The 16963-nt window shown below is 45.6% G+C and overlaps 1 protein-coding gene across 1 annotated transcript in view; it reads right to left on the bottom strand.

The window, feature by feature from the left end:
- Nucleotides 1-16963, bottom strand: part of LOC134446315 (alpha-1,6-mannosylglycoprotein 6-beta-N-acetylglucosaminyltransferase B-like) — a 207429-nt gene that overhangs the window by 114865 nt on the left and 75601 nt on the right. The window contains exon 7 of the mRNA XM_063195667.1: nucleotides 15505-15669. Within this exon, the coding sequence (XP_063051737.1) occupies nucleotides 15505-15669 (165 nt within the window). The remainder of the gene's footprint in view (nucleotides 1-15504; nucleotides 15670-16963) is intronic.

Raw genomic sequence — 16963 nt, 5'->3', positions numbered from 1 at the left:
AAATGAGGAAAGAAAAGTAGGACACAATGGAAGGTAGTACACGAGATGAAGATGAACACTTTGTCTGTCTGCCTGCCTGTCTGTCTGTCTGTCTGTCTGTCTGTCTGTCTCACGCAAAGCTATGCTTTGTTGATACTGCACAGTAAAAATGCTGTTATTGCAACACTTGTAGAGTCAATTTAACATAATCTAGTGTGCATTTGGTCCCAGTTTACTCTCTAAGTGTTGAATTAACCCTGCGTTTTCACCATGTATGTCATATTTCCATGCTGCGTGTCTGGCACCAAAAACGAAACTAAATCGATATGTCAGCACAATAGCTGTTTCACAATGCTGAATCATTTTGAGTGGAAAAACATCCAAGAACATACAAGAGTACACAGATCTGCAAATATCGGAAGTGACCACTACCTCGTATGCACAACGATCAAGCTACGACACATCCCCTTTGTCTTCCTAAGCAGGACTGCATTCTAAGGTCCCATGGCGTCACTGGGCTGATTGAGTGGGTGAATGCAGACATTTTATTGTCATTTCAATAGTGGTGTGCATTGGCACTGCCCTCATGATTCGATTCGATTCCGATTTGGGAGGTTTCGATTCGATTCAATTCTAAGATGCATTGCAATGCATTACATTTCTACAGAAAGCAAAGCAAATGTTTCATCAGTCATGATGAGGCAATATGAGTAGTCAGATACTGAGCAACATTTTATTGGATGTTTTCTGTATCAGTCTTGCAGTTTTCAATGCTTTGAAGTGCTTTAATTTAATTTAGCATTCATTTGCTCCTGAAATATCCACGGAAGTAATTGAAACTTAAAGAATTTGCCGCATCGATTCTGGAACTTGCCGCATTGAATTGAATCGTCCATGCCCCGCATTGCATTGCATCGCCGAATCGATTATTGTTGACACCACTACATTTCAATGTAATGTACTCTGGCGCTCGTGTCACCACATACAGTACGGCTGAGCGTCAGTGTTGCCAGATCTGTCTGACCAAATCCCGCCCAAAAGCTTCTCAAAAACCGCCAAAATGTGCTAAATTCCGCCCAAAATCAACAAATTACATTGACTTTTATGGGGCCAAAACGGCTGAAAAAAAACGCCAAATGGCCAGTTTTTCCTGCTTTTACCCGCAGATGCTGATCCCAGGTAGCCCAATTAGGCGAGCACCCACCCAATCTGGCAATACTGCTGAGCGTTTTGCAGCTGAGCTCAGCACAGACACCATTCTGTCAGTCTGGACACTTCCTCAAAACAATTCAAGTGGGAGGAATAAAAACGTTAGAAAGGTACAAGGGAAGAGATCTTCCCACTGAATTCTTCGAGGCACGCCCATGCTACCGCATAACAAGCAGTCAGTTCACTCTCCTTCCCCTCTGTTTCTTCCACTATGAACATCCCTCCTTCCCCTCCGTTTCTTCCACTATGAACATCCCTCCTTCCCCTCCGTTTCTTCCACTATGAACATCCTTCCTTCACCATCATCCCTCCTTCACCATCACCATCTATCTATCTATCTATCTATCTATCTATCTATCTATCTATCTATCTATCTATCTATCTATCTGTTTCTTCCACTATGAACATCCCTCCTTCCCCTCTGGTGTCTTCCTCCGGGAACATCCCTCCTTCCCCTCTGTTTCTTCCACTATGAACATCCCTCCTTCCCCTCCGTTTCTTCCACTATGAACATCCCTCCTTTCCCTCTGGTGTCTTCCTCCCGGAACATCCCTCCCTCACATCATCCCTCCTTCACCATCATTCTACTTGTTTTTCATCATCTCTTCAACTGTCTATTTCTCTCATAGCCTCTGTCTCACTTCCTTTTGTCCCTTTTCCCTCCCTCTGTCAAGCTCGCTACACTGTGCCCATCTGTCTGTTGCCTATTCAAGCTACACTATGTCCATCTGTCTGTTGCCTATTCAAGCTCGCTACACTATGTCCATCTGTCTGTTGCCTACTCAAGCTACACTATGTCCATCTGTCTGTTGCCTACTCAAGCTACACTATGTCCATCTGTCTGTTGCCTACTCAAGCTACACTGTGTCCATCTGTCTGTTGCCTACTCAAGCTACACTATGTCCATCTGTCTGTTGCCTATTCAAGCTCGCTACACTATGTCCATCTGTCTGTTGCCTACTCAAGCTACACTATGTCCATCTGTCTGTTGCCTATTCAAGCTACACTATGTCCATGTGTCTGTTGCCTATTCAAGCTACACTATGTCCATCTGTCTGTTGCCTATTCAAGCTCGCTACACTATGTCCATCTGTCTGTTGCCTACTCCAGCTACACTGTGTCCATCTGTCTGTTGCCTACTCAAGCTATACTATGTCCATGTGTCTGTTGCCTATTCAAGCTACACTATGTCCATCTGTCTGTTGCCTATTCAAGCTCGCTACACTATGTCCATCTGTCTGTTGCCTACTCCAGCTCGCTACACTGTGTCCATCTGTCTGTTGCCTACTCCAGCTCGCTACACTATGTCCATCTGTCTGTTGCCTACTCCAGCTCGCTACACTATGTCCATCTGTCTGTTGCCTACTCCAGCTACACTATGTCCATCTGTCTGTTGCCTACTCAAGCTCGCTACACTATGTCCATCTGTCTGTTTCCAGTTCCAGTCTCCTTCTACTCTGCATGCCCTTTAATGGTCATGTACTTTTTCTCACTATCTCCTCTATCTGTACACTGCTACTGCCTCTTTTTCACTGACAGTTTTCTGGTAGGCCAACAGCTCGACACAGCGCGACTCAGACGCCACTTTTTGCTCTCCGATTGAGCTGTGTCGTGCCTATTCGGAGAGCAAAAAGTGGCGTCCGAGTCGTGCTGTGTCGAGCTGTTTGCCTACCAGAAAAACGACAGTGGAAGAAAGGCATATTTTCCCTCCTACCTATCCAGCCCCTTTCCTTTTCCTTTTCCTCTCCCAGACTCTCCATGTCTTCCCTCATTTCTTTATTTCTCCCTCTTCCTCATGTCCCTCTCTCTCCCCCGTCTGTCCTTCAGTATTTCACCGTGTCTGTCTGTGTGGCACAATCCTGCTGCATCTCTGGGAGACAGTAGAGCTGGAGAGAGAGAAGGGGACTGTGTGGGTGTTGTGGAGCGAGCAGGAGATTTAATTTGGACACCCCCAGCCCCAGAGGCCTGTTATAACAGCAGGTGATATCTGATTTACAGTGGGGAGAGAGAGAGAGAGAGAGAGAGAGAGAGAGAGAGAGAGAGAGAGAGAGAGAGAGAGAGAGAGAGAGAGCATGTCTTTGTAGTGAAGATCTGATTTCCAGAGGAGAGCCTCCTGGGGAGTGAGAAGCTGCTCTGGTGACAGACAGCAAGAAGACGAATAGATAAAAAAAAATCAAAACAATAAGAACAAAGATATGAGAATTTCAAAAACACACCAATGCACAGCAGCTCAATCCATCTGTTTTCCTGCATAATTCATTGTTTCTTTTCATTTTCTATCTTTTTTCCCTCTCTCTCTCTGCATAATATGAGACGCAGTAGGTCTTATTCTCTCGGTCTCGGCCACACACACCTACGCACCTAAACTTCAATGTTGGCACTCTTGTTAACTCTTGTCTTCCCTAATTCCCAAGTGGAAAAACACAGAATTCCCTGGCTCAAACTACGTGATTATCGGCCTGATTCTCGGCTGAAAACCCCCCTTACGACAATCGCTGGAACGTTACCCCCCAGGACCATCCCAAGCGATTGTCGGGAATGATTTCCTCGTCGTGGGCGACGTTCTAAGATAGAACTTTAGCAGCTCAAAGAGTTGCCGATCGCAAGTCATAGAAATCAAACACTGTTTGATATTTGCGACTGGAAATAGAACGTCGGGCATTGTCTCGATGGCTGCGAGCAGTGATAAGATTGACAGTTGTGATTCTCTTCTAGTTTGCGGTGCACCCCGACGCCAAAATCGGACACACAATCGCTAGTCGTGTAGTTTGAGCCTGGCATTAATCTGTGGGTTACATAGTCTGCATTCTGCATCCTCAAGGATTCTGTGACAGTAAACAACTGCCGTAATCCAATCCACAATGGACAGCCACAGACTATACATAGCTGAGAGTGAAGGACACAGAGGAAGAATTTAGGTTTGAGATCAGGACTGGTGGACAGGATTCGGTGGCATAAAGCTTTTCACTGTTAGATTATTTTTGCCTTTATTATTTAATTTTTTGCCTTTATCATCTTTTTGTCCTTCTTTACTTTTTTTCTGGAAGACATACTTACATTGGTGTACCTAATCTATTGTGAAGGGCCTTTGATGTCGTTCAGCTGTCTGTTTATATAAATAAAACATGACTTGACTTGACTTGTGGTGTTCAGCAGGCTGTGACAATGGGAGCATGGACAGAGATAACGTCTGCAGTGATGCCCCTTCAGTACAGCACAGCACAGCACGCATAAATGGAGCAGTGGAGTGGGGATCAGGTCTGTGTGCACTGGGAGAGAGATAAGCTATACTCAGCGGGGGACAGAGACTGGACACGGCATAGCTGGCCTTGATCACGGTGTGACCGATGAATATCACTGCTGACCACAGGTGTCCAAGGAGCTGTGTGTTTTGCTTTGTGTTGGGTGGTGTTACATAGAAGTGTGTGTGTGTGTGTGTGTGTGTGTGTGCGTGCGTGCGTGTGTGTACGTGCTTGTATTGCAGGAAACTCTCTACTATGACGCCGTCTAGAGGGAGAGTAGAGAACCAGCAGGTTTTCTGGCAGGCTTACAGCCCGAGTCACGCTTTGTCGAGCTGTAGGCCTACTAGAAAACCTGCGGTGGAAATGAGGCACTGGTGGCTCAGAGCAACTCTGGCAATGGCAGTAGATGTTGCAATGGGAGCATACCTATGTTCCCCGGGTCCTATTTTCTTTGTTAGGGACTGGGGAACTCCCTGCCTTGTATGTTTCCGAGTTTTCAAATTGTGCCCTTCCCCAAACCATCCCTAAACCTAACCTGTCAGTAATGCAGTGATTCTGAGTTTTAAATTTGTGCCCTTACCAAAACTATCCCTAAACCTAACCTGTCAGAGGTGCAACAACAACCTGCGCTTTGCCATGCGGCAGCAGTCTACTTGGAAGCAGTGGGGAACATAGAACCCTTTTTTGAACATAGGGATGACCCCGTTGCAATGATGTTACACGGAGACAAAGGTCAAAGGAGGGGGAGCTGGGAATGATAGGGGAAGTGTGGAGAGGTTTCTAGGGAAACATTAGCCTGATTATCATCGACTTTCAAATTTCTTCGAGACTTGGTCTGACCAAGAGCATAACAATTAACCAAACAATTAAGCCAAACAGCATTTCCCAAATGCCCTCCCTCAGTTTGCTAATGATTTTTTTTGCTTACCAACAAAATGGGTGGAGTTCCAGTATTTGCGGGAACTCAGAAAGTACTTGCATTGACTCTTGGCCTGACTGGTAGCAACGCTGAAGCTGTTGCGTTACTAGGAGGGCACAGCCTGGCTAGTGTAACGTAGCATACCTCATCCCACAGAGTATGCGGAGACCTCATTTATAATAATAATCACATCTGGTGTTTCTAGAGGGCAATCGTTCATGTGGTCTCGGGTAAACCCCCTGCCTTGTCCTAGCCCTCTCATCAGGAGGGGAAAGATGTATGAAAATGACCCACCAGCTGGTGTCATACACCCTAATATGCCACTGCTTACCCACTTCTTGGGCAGGGTTGCCAGATGAGGCCTTTGATTTCCAGCCCAAAAAATACTCAAAACCCACCTAGAAGCACAAAATCCCACCCAATTCTATTGATTTCTATGGCAAAATTTGGGCAGGTTTTTCTGCTAAATGCCATTTTTACCCGCACACGGCCATCCTAAGCAGCCCAATTGGGCCGGAAACAGCGCAATCTGGCAACACTGTTCTTAGGTAGAACATGACACCACAATGACATTGCATATAGTATTGTAGGCTGGACTAGGATGAAAGAATGAAATTTCAATTTATTTGTTTAGGGTAGGGGTCCCCAACCTTTTTGGGTTGGAGGGCTACCAAGGGCAACCCGTGGGCTACCCGAGGGCTACTTTTGTTCAAAATCCTCTAATGATGTCTTGGCATCATTCTCAAATCACACTATTATTAAATGCTAATTTGCTTATAGGTTATAATAAATAAAAATAATCTCATATTTAAATTAAGAAAAGCATTAACTGTGACTAAAGTCTGGTAGTCGTCATTGTTTAATAACATCTTTGGTGGGCACCTCAGAAGCTCCTGGAGGGCTACCTGTCGCCCGCGGGCACCCCGTTGGTGACACCTGGTTTAGGGGGACAGACCCTTGAGATAGGATATCTCGTTTTCGAAGGGGTTCCCCCCAAAGTCAGGGCTGGACTGGGATGAAAAATCAGACCGGGCATTTTAGCCAAGACTGTTAAGTCAGGCATTGAGCAAGGTAATAGTAGCCTGATTATCATTGACGTTCAAATCTCTTCGAGACTTGATCTGACCAAGAACATAACAATTAACATTTCCCAAACCCGGCATGGTTGACCCGCCTCCCTTGGTTTGCTTATGGTTGTTTGCTTCCCGACAAAGTGAAAGGAGTTCCAGTGTTTTCGGGAACTCAGAAAGTACTTGCATTGCTCTTGACCTGACTAGTTGCAACGACCGAAGGTGATGCGTCACTATTAGGGTGCGGCCTGGCTAAGGTAATGGAACCTTTGACAAAATTGCAGTCATCAAATATGAGCTACTTTGACCTCAACAGCCAAAATGTTTCATAAACATCTGACTATCTCGAAGAGGCCTGCTGTAGCAGCATAAGGACTGGTACCATTGAGGTGGAGGGCAAGGCCAAAATCATCAACAGGCCACCAGGCAAACGCCCTGTATGTCCAATCCAGCCATGGCAGAAGTGCAGTAATATTTGATGTGACCACTTTAAAGCACGACTGGTCTCTGGTGTGTAATGGAGAGGAGATCGTCCTCTCACAGCTCTTTCCCTTCATCACAGACCCATGTGGCCGCATTAAATTAAACACCTTCAAGCGGCCTCATTGACTTTGTTCCAGAAATTAATTTGAATCCGCCCACTTACAGTGGGGCTCGTTAGAGCTTACTCGTTAGAGCTTACTCGTTAGAGCTTACTCGTTAGAGCTTACTCGTTAGAGCTTACTCAGGGACACTTTGCTAACTGACATACATAAAAATCTCACTGAAGAGAGTTTACTCAGATGTGCTGGCTTGGACAGTAGTCATTAGATGAGCTCAGAGATGGTGAAGTGAGAAGGAAAGGGAGAAGGGAGAGGAAGGGAGAGAGTGTCAGAGCGTTCAGTTTCTTCAGCACATGACAATCAAATCGAATATACGTAGTAGGGCACAGAAGAGTATGACAATGGATCACGACATGAATCTGTGATATTCAGCCACACAATGTGGAGTAAACAAAGAGCACTTTTTGCACTTTTCCATTACATTTTTCCTTACCAAATTCCAACAACAAAACAGTGGATTTACGGATATTAACTGAGAAGAATAAAAATATGAGAAGAATAAAAACACACATTTCTTTCAATATTTCAATATGGCAAAACCACTGCCATTTAACCTAATCTTTGTGACCTTTAACTCCAATATCATTCATTACCGACTGACCTTTGGAAAACCCCTGGAAATAAGATCCATCTTACATGCAGACCGTTTCACGTTCAAATCTACCAGCGGATCCTGCAAGAGCCTCCTTCACAAGACAAAAAACCCTCTTCCCCTTTTGCCCTCCACAAATCAATATTTGTTCACGCTCTTGAACATTTCAAAAAGGGAGCACAGTCGGGGTCGGCAGCAGCCTGAAAAATCCAACAGCGATGCTGCTCTTTTCCTCAAACTGAAATATCCTCTTCCTCACAAACTGACAGCAGTGCAGTGCACATCTTCATGTGCGTCCTCATCTGCTCAAACAGATTAAGACACTCAGGAGATGAAATGTACAACGTGTGAGTGTATTGCGCGCCATACAGTACATGTATAGGAGATGAGACCTGCAGGAGATTAATGTTCCTCAACAGCAGCAAAACTGAACGGATTACAGCAATCTGTTGAAATTCACTGGCGAATGTACAAGGAAAGAACAAAACACCTTTTGAAATTCAATGGTGAATGCAAGGTCAGAGTGAAAAAAAATAGGACAAAATACAAAAGCAGAAACTAGACAGAAACAAAATGTACAGACATCTGAAATGGGGATGAAGTATTTCATTTGCTTTTCACATCTCTGCTGTAGTGGAGCTGTTTTTTTTACTGCAGATTTCTTGTCCAGAGGAGTCGAGTCGAGTGGATCCTGTGTGTGTGTGTGTGTGTGTGTGTGTGTGTGTGTGTGTGTGTGTGTGTGTGTGTGTGTGTGTGTGTGTGTGTGTGTGTGTGTGTGTGTGTGTGTGTGTGTGTGTGTGTGTGTGTGTGTGTGTGTGTGTGTGTGTGTGTGTGCGTGTGCGTGCGCGTGCGTGCATGTGTATGTGCATGCGATGCCTGTCCACAGTGGACAGTTTCCAGAGGAGAGAGATAACATTTTCCACTGACTGCACAGTGAACTACAGTAAGGCCAAACCCAGCCAGTCCACTATATCTCTCCTAATGTGTAAACAAACTGCACAGCCAGCCACACACCACTGCTTGCCGTATCTCTCTTCACTCTGTAGCCGGCCTCTCTCTCTCTTAGTCCCTACACACAGAACACTCGAGCATGCACACACAAGCACGCAATCAAGCATGTACACCATTCCCCCCAAGCACTGGATTATTCTGGTCTTCCCGATGGGCTGCATGGATGGGTAACACAACCTTAGAGCCCTCATTCTCCATATAGATACAGTAGCTATCTACAGCAATGGCTTCCATGGATGGATAACACAACCTTAGAGTCCTCAATCTCCATAGCCACAGCAACATCTCCATACGTAAAGGTACAGTAGCTGTCTTCATTCTCCCTAGCCACAGCAACATCTCCATACGTAAAGGTACATTAGCTGTCTTCATTCTCCCTAGCCACAGCAACATCTCCATACGTAAAGGTACAGTAGCTGTCTTCATTCTCCCTATCAACAGCAACATCTCCATACGTAAAGGTACATTAGCTGTCTTCATTCTCCCTAGCCACAGCAACATCTCCATACGTAAAGGTACATTAGCTGTCTTCATTCTCCCTAGCCACAGCAACATCTCCATACGTAAAGGTACATTAGCTGTCTTCATTCTCCCTAGCCACAGCAACATCTCCATACGTAAAGGTACAGTAGCTGTCTTCATTCTCCCTATCAACAGCAACATCTCCATACGTACTGTATAGATACAGTAGCTGTCTTCATTCTCCCTAGCCACAGCAACATCTCCATACGTAAAGGTACAGTAGCTGTCTTCATTCTCCCTATCAACAGCAACATCTCCATACGTAAAGGTACAGTAGCTGTCTTCATTCTCCCTAGCCACAGCAACATCTCCATACGTAAAGGTACAGTAGCTGTCTTCATTCTCCCTATCCACAGCAACATCTCCATACGTAAAGGTATAGTAGCTGTCTTCATTCTCCCTAGCCACAGCAACATCTCCATACGTAAAGGTATAGTAGCTGTCTTCATTCTCCCTAGCCACAGCAACATCTCCATACGTAAAGGTACAGTAGCTGTCTTCATTCTCCCTAGCCACAGCAACATCTCCATACGTAAAGGTACATTAGCTGTCTTCATTCTCCCTAGCCACAGCAACATCTCCATACGTAAAGGTACAGTAGCTGTCTTCATTCTCCCTAGCCACAGCAACATCTCCATACGTAAAGGTATAGTAGCTGTCTTCATTCTCCCTAGCCACAGCAACATCTCCATACGTAAAGGTATAGTAGCTGTCTTCATTCTTCCTATCAACAGCAACATCTCCATACGTAAAGGTACAGTAGCTGTCTTCATTCTCCCTAGCCACAGCATCATCGCCATCAGTGGTGTAGTCTACTTTTTTATGGTGGGTATACTGTATATTTGAGCATTTTTTGAAGTGGGTATACTGTATTTATTTCTGCTATTCAAAACAATGGATCAATCAATTTTAAGTGGGTATACTGAAATCCCTGAAATGTATAAGTGGGTATACTCCGTATACCCGCGTTCTACGTAGACTACACCACTGATCTCCATACGTAAAGGTATAGTAGCTGTCTTCATTCTCCCTAGCCACAGCAACATCGCCATACGTAAAGGTATAGTAGCTGTCTTCATTCTCCACAGCATCATCACCATATTAGCTATCCTGATGCCTTCAGTAATAAGGATGGATGGCCAACGCTCAACAACAAACTCATTTACCTCCCCAGAGATCCTCACTGAACAGAGACCAAGCAGAGAATGTCTAACCTATGAGAACGGTATCTCTCATTGGCTCCCATTATAGCCCCGTTGGCGAACGCAGCCAAGTAAAGGATGAATGGGAGCTTATTGGGCTAAATGGCTCAGCAGGGATTTGTGACGGTTCTGTTCCCTGGTTTGTAAAGATGTGTGCACATTCTGTACCTAGAAGGGAAGTTAAAGGTTCCTGACATGGCTTTGTTCTCCCAAAGACGTGTTAGTTTTGTGCTGCAACACGCTAGCATTCGGCTAATGCCTGCTGGCTGAGGAATCTCTGTGACTATTCACGACCAGAGCTGACGAGAGACATACTCTGACTGTTCCTTGCAGAGACATCTATGGTCACACACTTCAAAACCCCCCACCACCGTCCAACATGTTAATTGAAGGTGCCCAAATTCTTAAGGATGAGCGCAGTCATTTCCTTTACCCCATTTACACGTACCTCTTTTCCACCACCTTAAATGCAATAAATAACAGGTGTCCGCAACAACCCTAACATAACTTTAAACACATCGACATCTGAAGTCAGACTTAAAACTACAAAACAAATGGCGTAGTGCCGTAAAGTCGATTGTCACGTGTTATGTATAGTTGAAATAACGGTCATTTTCACGAATCTAACTCTTGACAAGATGCAAAAGTGTCGGCAAATGCTTTCAGTTACTCCTATCTATCGAACGCGACTTCATTATTTCCAGGGAAAAAATCACACGGGCAGATACAACTATGAGAAGCGTACAGCCCCATTGGCACCCATTCATTATTTACTTGGCTGCGAGAACATTAGCTGCAGTGCCACTCCTGGCCACCAGCCAGCTAGCCTAATTGGCTGAAGAGAGAGCAAGTCAGCGGTGATACTTCTAATTGGTTGAAGAGTGATCAAGTCAGCGGTGATGCTTCTAATTGGTTGAAGAGTGATCAAGTCAGCGGTGATGCTTCTAATTGGCTCTGAAGTGAGACCAAGTCAGCGCTGATGCTTCTAATTGGCTGTGAAGTGAGACCAAGTCAGCGGTGATGCTTCTAATTGGCTGTGAAGTGAGACCAAGTCAGCGGTGATGCTTCTAATTGGCTGTGAAGTGAGACTAAGTCACCGGTGATGCTTCTAATTGGCTGTGAAGTGAGACCAAGTCAGCGGTGATGCTTTTAATTGGCTGTGATTGTGATCTCCACTCATCTCTGTCCTCATCTCTGTCCTCATTTCTCCTTTCCTGTCTGCTGCTACTGTACTCTAAATTAAATATGGAAGTGTGTGTGTGTGTGTGTGTGTGTGTGTGTGTGTGTGTGTGTGTGTGTGTGTGTGTGTGTGTGTGTGTGTGTGTGTGTGTGTGTGTGTGTGTGTGTGTGTGTGTGTGTCAGTGGGGGTAGGTACAGTGCTCCGTGCCACAGAGGCTGGAAGGATGACGGGGGAAATTGTAGGTTGTGTAATATTGGGGTTGTGAGGGGTGTCTGGGAAACGCCTGCCCAGTACTGGAGTGCTATAAGGTGTTCTTTATTCATCAGCCCACTACGAGAGTGCTTTAAGGTGTTCTTAATTCATCTTTCACTATGAGAGTGCTTTAAGTAAGGGTTAACGTTCGGCGAGAAGGTCGCTACCGTGGAATAGCAGCACGACAGAGAGAATCTTTAGACCCCGACGCGGAGCGGAGGGGTCTTGTTCTCTCTGAAGTGCTGCTATTCCACAAAGCGACGACTCGCCGAAAGTTAACCCGCTTATTATATGGATATACTTCAATGATTCACACATGGCGGGGACATTTCTTTAGGCCTATTTAATGTTAAGATTGTTGCTGCGCAAAACAAAACAGTGCCGTTGTGGAACACCGCTAGGCAACAGCTAGGTAGCCAGGACAACAGGTGTTGTCTATCACAGCAGCTGATTAGAGTCTTGTTGAAAAGTCGCTTTAGCAGTGAAAAGTCTTGTTGCCATTGACAGCGGTCTGTTATAGACCAACCCGTCCGTTATCGAAAAATAACAGACGTGCGAACGTTGGGGAGCCCCGTTGAAATGAATGGAGCATTCGACCGATGACGTCACAACCATATAATAAGGTGTTCTTAATTCATCTGCCCACTACGAGAGTGCTTTAAGGTGTACTTAATTCATCTGCCCACTACGAGAGTGCTTTAAGGTGTACTTAATTCATCTGGGTGATGTCTTCTGAGCTGTGTGCCAAAAGTATTGGAGTGGAGAGAAGTGTTCTTGCCAGGCCCTGGAGCCTGATGTGACTTTGACACCGCGTAATGAGTTCTGGAGATTCTGGAGATAATTTATTGAAATTGTGTCTCAGAAATGGAGGACGACAAGGTGATGCCTACGGCCTTTTGTCTGAAACACACTCCTGACTTTAAAATGATCTCGTAACCTAAACCACCTTCATTGTAAAACGCAACCCCGGCCCTGCCTTGGCCAACTGGTAGGGCACTCGTCTGCCATGCGGCCCACCCGGGTTCCATTCCCGGCCCGGGTCCTTTGCCGATCCCTCCCCATCTCTCTCCCCATTCGCTTCCTGTCCACCTCTCAAACTGTCCTATCATCAACAAAGTCGTAAAAGAATACAAAAAAAAACAAATTTAGAAAAAAGAAAAACCCAACCCTAACTTGTTTAGGATTTCTCAAATGGTAATACATATACACATATGCATACTACTTGCATCATGAATGGTCTGAAATCGTTTCATTGACACTGTGCCTCAGCTCATGCAGAAAAAAGGTGATCATTTAATTTAAGCCCTGAGGATCATACGTGTACAAAGTATAACTATGCTAATATTTCTACAATGGCCTTGACAGTAATTGACAGGAAGGGTTAGAGAAAGTGTCACCCAGGGACGGAAAATCACTCATGAATATAGATTAAGACAGCATGTGGGCAGCTGATTACCAACTCTCATATTATCATATCATTGTCAGCTCTCATATTATCATATCATTATCAGCTCTCACCGGGAAGCCGACAGGGGGGACAAAGGGGTCACTTGTCCCGGGCCCAGGGAGAGAAGGGGCCCAGAATTGGATCCCCATTACATTGTATGTATTGGATTTGGGGCCCTTTCAGATGTCTTTGTCCTGGGCCCAGCCAAAGCTCTCAGCGGCATGGAGCTCTCATATTATCACATCATTGTCAGCTAGCATAGCCCACCTCAAAACAGTAAACACCAGTTACAGCACACACAGAACAAAACACGACCAACACACAGAACAAAACACGACCAACACAGTTGTCATCATCTAATGGGACTAGAAGAGCTCTTAGACCCTCCTCCTTACAACGTATAAACATATACAGCACACACAGAACAAAACACGACCAACACAGTTGTCATCATCTAATGGGACTGGAAGAGCTAGTAAATCTCCTTACAACGCCAACATACCAACACATGTAAACATATGAACAAGCACCAAATGTAGAGTATAGCTATACCGCGGTCCACACACATGCATCAATTAACACATGACCGAACACAAACACACCCACACACTCTCCTGGCAACAGCCATCCACACAGGCCCTATACAGGCAATAGCAACCCAAACACACATGCATGAGATAACACACAAGCGAACACAAACACACCCACACACTCTCCTGGCAATAGCAATCCCAACAGGTTCCTGTTATATTACATCAGCATTACCCAGAGTGCACCACCCTGGCTCCTGTCTGTTGTTAATTACGGCTGATAAACAGCTCTTGACAGCAACACAGGAAAGAATCATTAACATCTGGTGTGTAGTCCCAGACCAAGGTAGTAAATTAACAACTGCTAGAAAAAACAATGTCTGTTAACTAACAGAGAAATTAGCCACCAGGGTTGTAATTTTGGGCAATGGTGTTTATAGTGGGAGTGAAACATGAGGCCCAGTGGAGCAGAGACGGTGTAATCAGAAGAAGTAGTCAGACATTACACGCTCTTCATTCACTATTATTTTAAGCAGACATTGGACTGGCCCTAGCGTGCTTCTCACCGACGGTGCGTGTGTGTGTGTGTGCACAAACTACCATCTGGTAGAACTGCCGTTAACATGCTCTTCTCAAGTCAGAAATGGTGCATTTATTGCAACTCACCACCAAGAAATTCCTCCGTTTTCTGTTCATCTCTAAAGAGTCAATATAGTCTATAATCTGTCCTGTGACTCATCAATGCGAGCTGCCGTTGATATTTAAGCAATAAATGTTCCGTTTATTTTCTACTCGAGAAGAGCATAATGGCAGCGCTACCAGACGGTAGTGTGTGTAGCTCCGCTCCACCAGGGGGCTCTGCAGCTACACACACGCAGCGTCGGTGAGAACCAGGCTAGACTGCCACTAGCCTGCCACTGAACCCACTACTGTATCATCATAAAAGTCGTCTGTTCTTTTCAGTGTTCTTGGGTGTTGTCAAGGAAGGACTTGGTGCCTATTTGTGAAGCAACCAACCAAGAATGAGGCAGTACCTCACCAGCAGTACCTCACCAGCGTGTGACATACGGTATTTGTTTTTGTTATCTATTCACTTGTGCGTGTGAGGCAGACATTCACCATTTGAATAATGCACTGAATAGAATGCTTCTTTTGTGCAATAAAATACAAATATTTGTACCTAAAAAAATAATACAGGCAGCCAAACTGCTTCTCCTCCTCACCTTCTTCTGTTCCCTCTTCCCCTCCTCACCTCCTCTTCATCCCCCTTATCTGCTTTCCCTCCTCAACTTATTCTGTTCCCTCCATCTCTTCCCTTCCTCACCTTCCTCTGTTCCCTCCATCTCTTCCCTTCCTCACCTTCTTCTGTTCCCTCTTCCCCTCCTCACCTCCTCTGTTCCCTCCATTCCCCTCCTCAACTTATTCTGTTCCCTCCATCTCTTCCCTTCCTCACCTTCCTCTGTTCCCCTCTTCCCCTCCTCACCTTCCTCTGTTCCCCTCTTCCCCTCCTCACCTTCCTCTGTTCCCCTCTTCCCCTCCTCACCTTCCTCTGTTCCCCTCTTCCCCTCCTCACCTTCTTCTGTTCCCTCCTTCCCCTCTTCCCCTCCTCACCTTCTTCTGTTCCCTCCATCTCTTCCCCTCCTCACCTTCCTCTGTTCCCCTCTTCCCCTCCTCACCTTCTTCTGTTCCCTCCATCTCTTCCCCTCCTTCCCCTTCTTCTGTTCCCTCCATCTCTTCCCCTCCTCACCTTCTTCTGTTCCCTCCAGCGGTGGTCGAGCTTGGCGTCGAGGCGTTGGGCGGCGGTGGCCCACTGGGCTGCCAGTCTGCGTATCCTCCTCTTCATGAAGCTCAGAGACTCCTTCCCCGTGCCCACCTGCTCCAGCAGGGACACTAGGTCTGTACGGAACGCCGCCTGCAGGGGGCGGACAAGAGGGGGGGGGGGGGGGGGGGGGGATGATTAATGACTGTCTAATTTATGGAGATTGGTGGGGTCAGTTGACTGAACAAAAGGAAAAAAGACATTACAGCACGTGCTGCTTTGTGTGTCCGTTGTGCAGCTGCTGTGCATTGCATGGGGTAATGACAGCTTGTCAGCATCTAGCATCCCTCTCCCTGCACCTACTTGTGTTGCTATGTGCTGCTTTAATAAACTATAGACACATACTGTAGACACATCCTGCTTTGTTAAATAAAACAAAGATATACATAACCATATACATAAATAACACAATGTACATGGCCCACGAACACACATACAGTAGTACACTCACACCCACACACACACAGAGGCAAAGGCACACACACACACAGACTCACAGTCGCACATATAACACCGTACTGAAGATACATCTCACAGTCTCCCATGCAATTCCCATGGGGTTCAGCCTCCAAGTGTCACATGGGACTCTTCGATGAGGCAAATAACACCTCAGACTAGCGGCAAGCGGCACTCTTGATTTAAGCCCTGGAACTGCAGTTCTGAAAATAGAAGCAGCAGGATTTCTTTGGCTTTGCAACGCATTTAAAAATAGAACTCATTTCTGTAATACTTGCAGAACTCTCAACGGACAGGACGAGAGAGACGCAGCCGGGAGTTAAGGCAGGGAAAGGGGAAGAGAGAGAGAAAAGACAGTGAGACAGAGATAATGACAGAGACATGCAGACAGGGCCAGGGGAGAAGAGAAATCTGATCACTCTAGGGAGAGGGAGCGGGGAGGCAGAGAGACAGAGACATATGAAAACAAATGGAGAAGAATTGGTGGGATGGGAAAAGAGTTGAAGTAAGTCACTCTAGAGAAGGGTGAAAATAAATACAGATGTATGCAGACAGGACCAGGGGAGAAGAAAAGTCTGATCAATCTAGGGAGAGGGAGCGGCGGGGAGAAGAGCAGAGAGACAGAGATGAGAACAAATGGAGAAGAATTGGTGAAATGGGAAAAGAGTTGAAGCAAATCACTAGAGAGGGGGGTGGGGGTGGGGGATGAGAGGTGGAGATATACTGAATGTAAGACATACATGAGGACAAATGAAAAAAAAAATGTGAGATGGGAGAATACAGTATATCACGAAAGTGAATACACCCCTCACAGTTTTGCAGATTTTTGAGTATATCTTTTCATAGGAAAGCATTAAAGAAATGTAACTTTGACACAATGATTAGTGACCGTTTAACAACATATTTAACCGCTTAAATTTCTTGTTCACTC

Source organism: Engraulis encrasicolus, chromosome 1, assembly GCF_034702125.1.
Source record: "Engraulis encrasicolus isolate BLACKSEA-1 chromosome 1, IST_EnEncr_1.0, whole genome shotgun sequence".
In the NCBI taxonomy this organism is placed as follows: Eukaryota; Metazoa; Chordata; class Actinopteri; order Clupeiformes; family Engraulidae; genus Engraulis; species Engraulis encrasicolus.
This window is presented reverse-complemented; position numbering and strand designations above follow the sequence as displayed.